Raw genomic sequence first — 968 nt, 5'->3', positions numbered from 1 at the left:
ATGTAGTGCAAGCAAAGTTTTGACACATTAGAAAATATGAGATATCATCTGCATAACGAAAGTACTTAGTTTTTCTGCTGTTGTTAATATTTTTATACAAATGTTAGCTTTTTTTAAATGTTAACTTATTATAGATGTTAAGCATGTATCCACCATTATTATGGTATATAATACAAGGTATGTGACTATTTTGAGCGTTAGTAATGTATAAACATTACATATGTTTAATTCCAAAGATTGTTATTAACCTCTAAAAGAAATTATCATTAGGCCTAGTAATCCTGTATCATTCCTGAACAATCTTAGTCAAATATCACTTTTTGCATGGTTCTAGTAATTAATTTCATATTTTTCTGTACGGTAATATGTGGTTGTAAGATGAAGAATCATTGTGTGCTATTTGGCGTTGCACTACTTCTAGAGTCGGTCATAGTATCAGGTGATTATAAAATACTTATAGGCTGTTAGATTGTAGAACACATTCCATGCTCTTGAACACTGTTAGCTGTAAAACTATTTTTGTTAAAGATTAATCTTAAATTCTTGTTGATTTTGTAATGGTGGTTTTATGCATATTTTTCAGTTCATTGTAACGTGGCATCACCTTTGCTTGTGACCCCAAGCCCTAACCAAGCAACTAATTCAACAGTGTCAATAACCGGCACTTTGCAAACTTCATCATTGTCATGGACAATCCAGTGGACAATGGGAGTGGTAAATCCATTAGCTACATTAGAATAGGATCTGGTGCTACGAAAACGTAACATACAAAAAAGTCCAACTAATTGTTTAATGAAAGATATATATTTCGCCTAAATGGCATCGTCAGTCTTTTATTCAAATGAAATCCTCCATTTGGTGAAATATACATCTTTTATTATACAATTGGTCAAACTTGATTTTTGTCTGTTAACTTACGTTTTCATGGCACCAGATCCTTACTGTATTTCTCTACATAAGAATCGTTC

General features: G+C 31.7%; 1 protein-coding gene across 11 annotated transcripts in view; it reads left to right on the top strand.

The window, feature by feature from the left end:
- Window positions 1-204: 204 nt before the first annotated feature.
- Window positions 205-968, top strand: part of LOC104266756 (mucin-5AC-like) — a 6,855-nt gene continuing 6,091 nt past the window's right edge. For 5 of the 11 annotated variants that reach the window (XM_026840286.1, XM_026840287.1, XM_026840284.1 and 2 more), the window contains exons 1-2: window positions 230-439; window positions 584-714. In XM_026840286.1, the coding sequence (XP_026696087.1) occupies window positions 325-439; window positions 584-714 (246 nt within the window). In that variant the 5' untranslated portion in view covers window positions 230-324. Of the gene's footprint in view, window positions 440-583; window positions 715-968 lie in introns of all 11 variants that reach the window. The other 6 variants (XM_026840282.1, XM_026840280.1, XM_026840283.1 and 3 more) reach the window with 5 other exon arrangements.

Source organism: Ciona intestinalis, unplaced genomic scaffold (genome assembly GCF_000224145.3).
Source record: "Ciona intestinalis unplaced genomic scaffold, KH HT001180.1, whole genome shotgun sequence".
In the NCBI taxonomy this organism is placed as follows: domain Eukaryota; kingdom Metazoa; phylum Chordata; class Ascidiacea; order Phlebobranchia; family Cionidae; genus Ciona; species Ciona intestinalis.
This window is presented reverse-complemented; position numbering and strand designations above follow the sequence as displayed.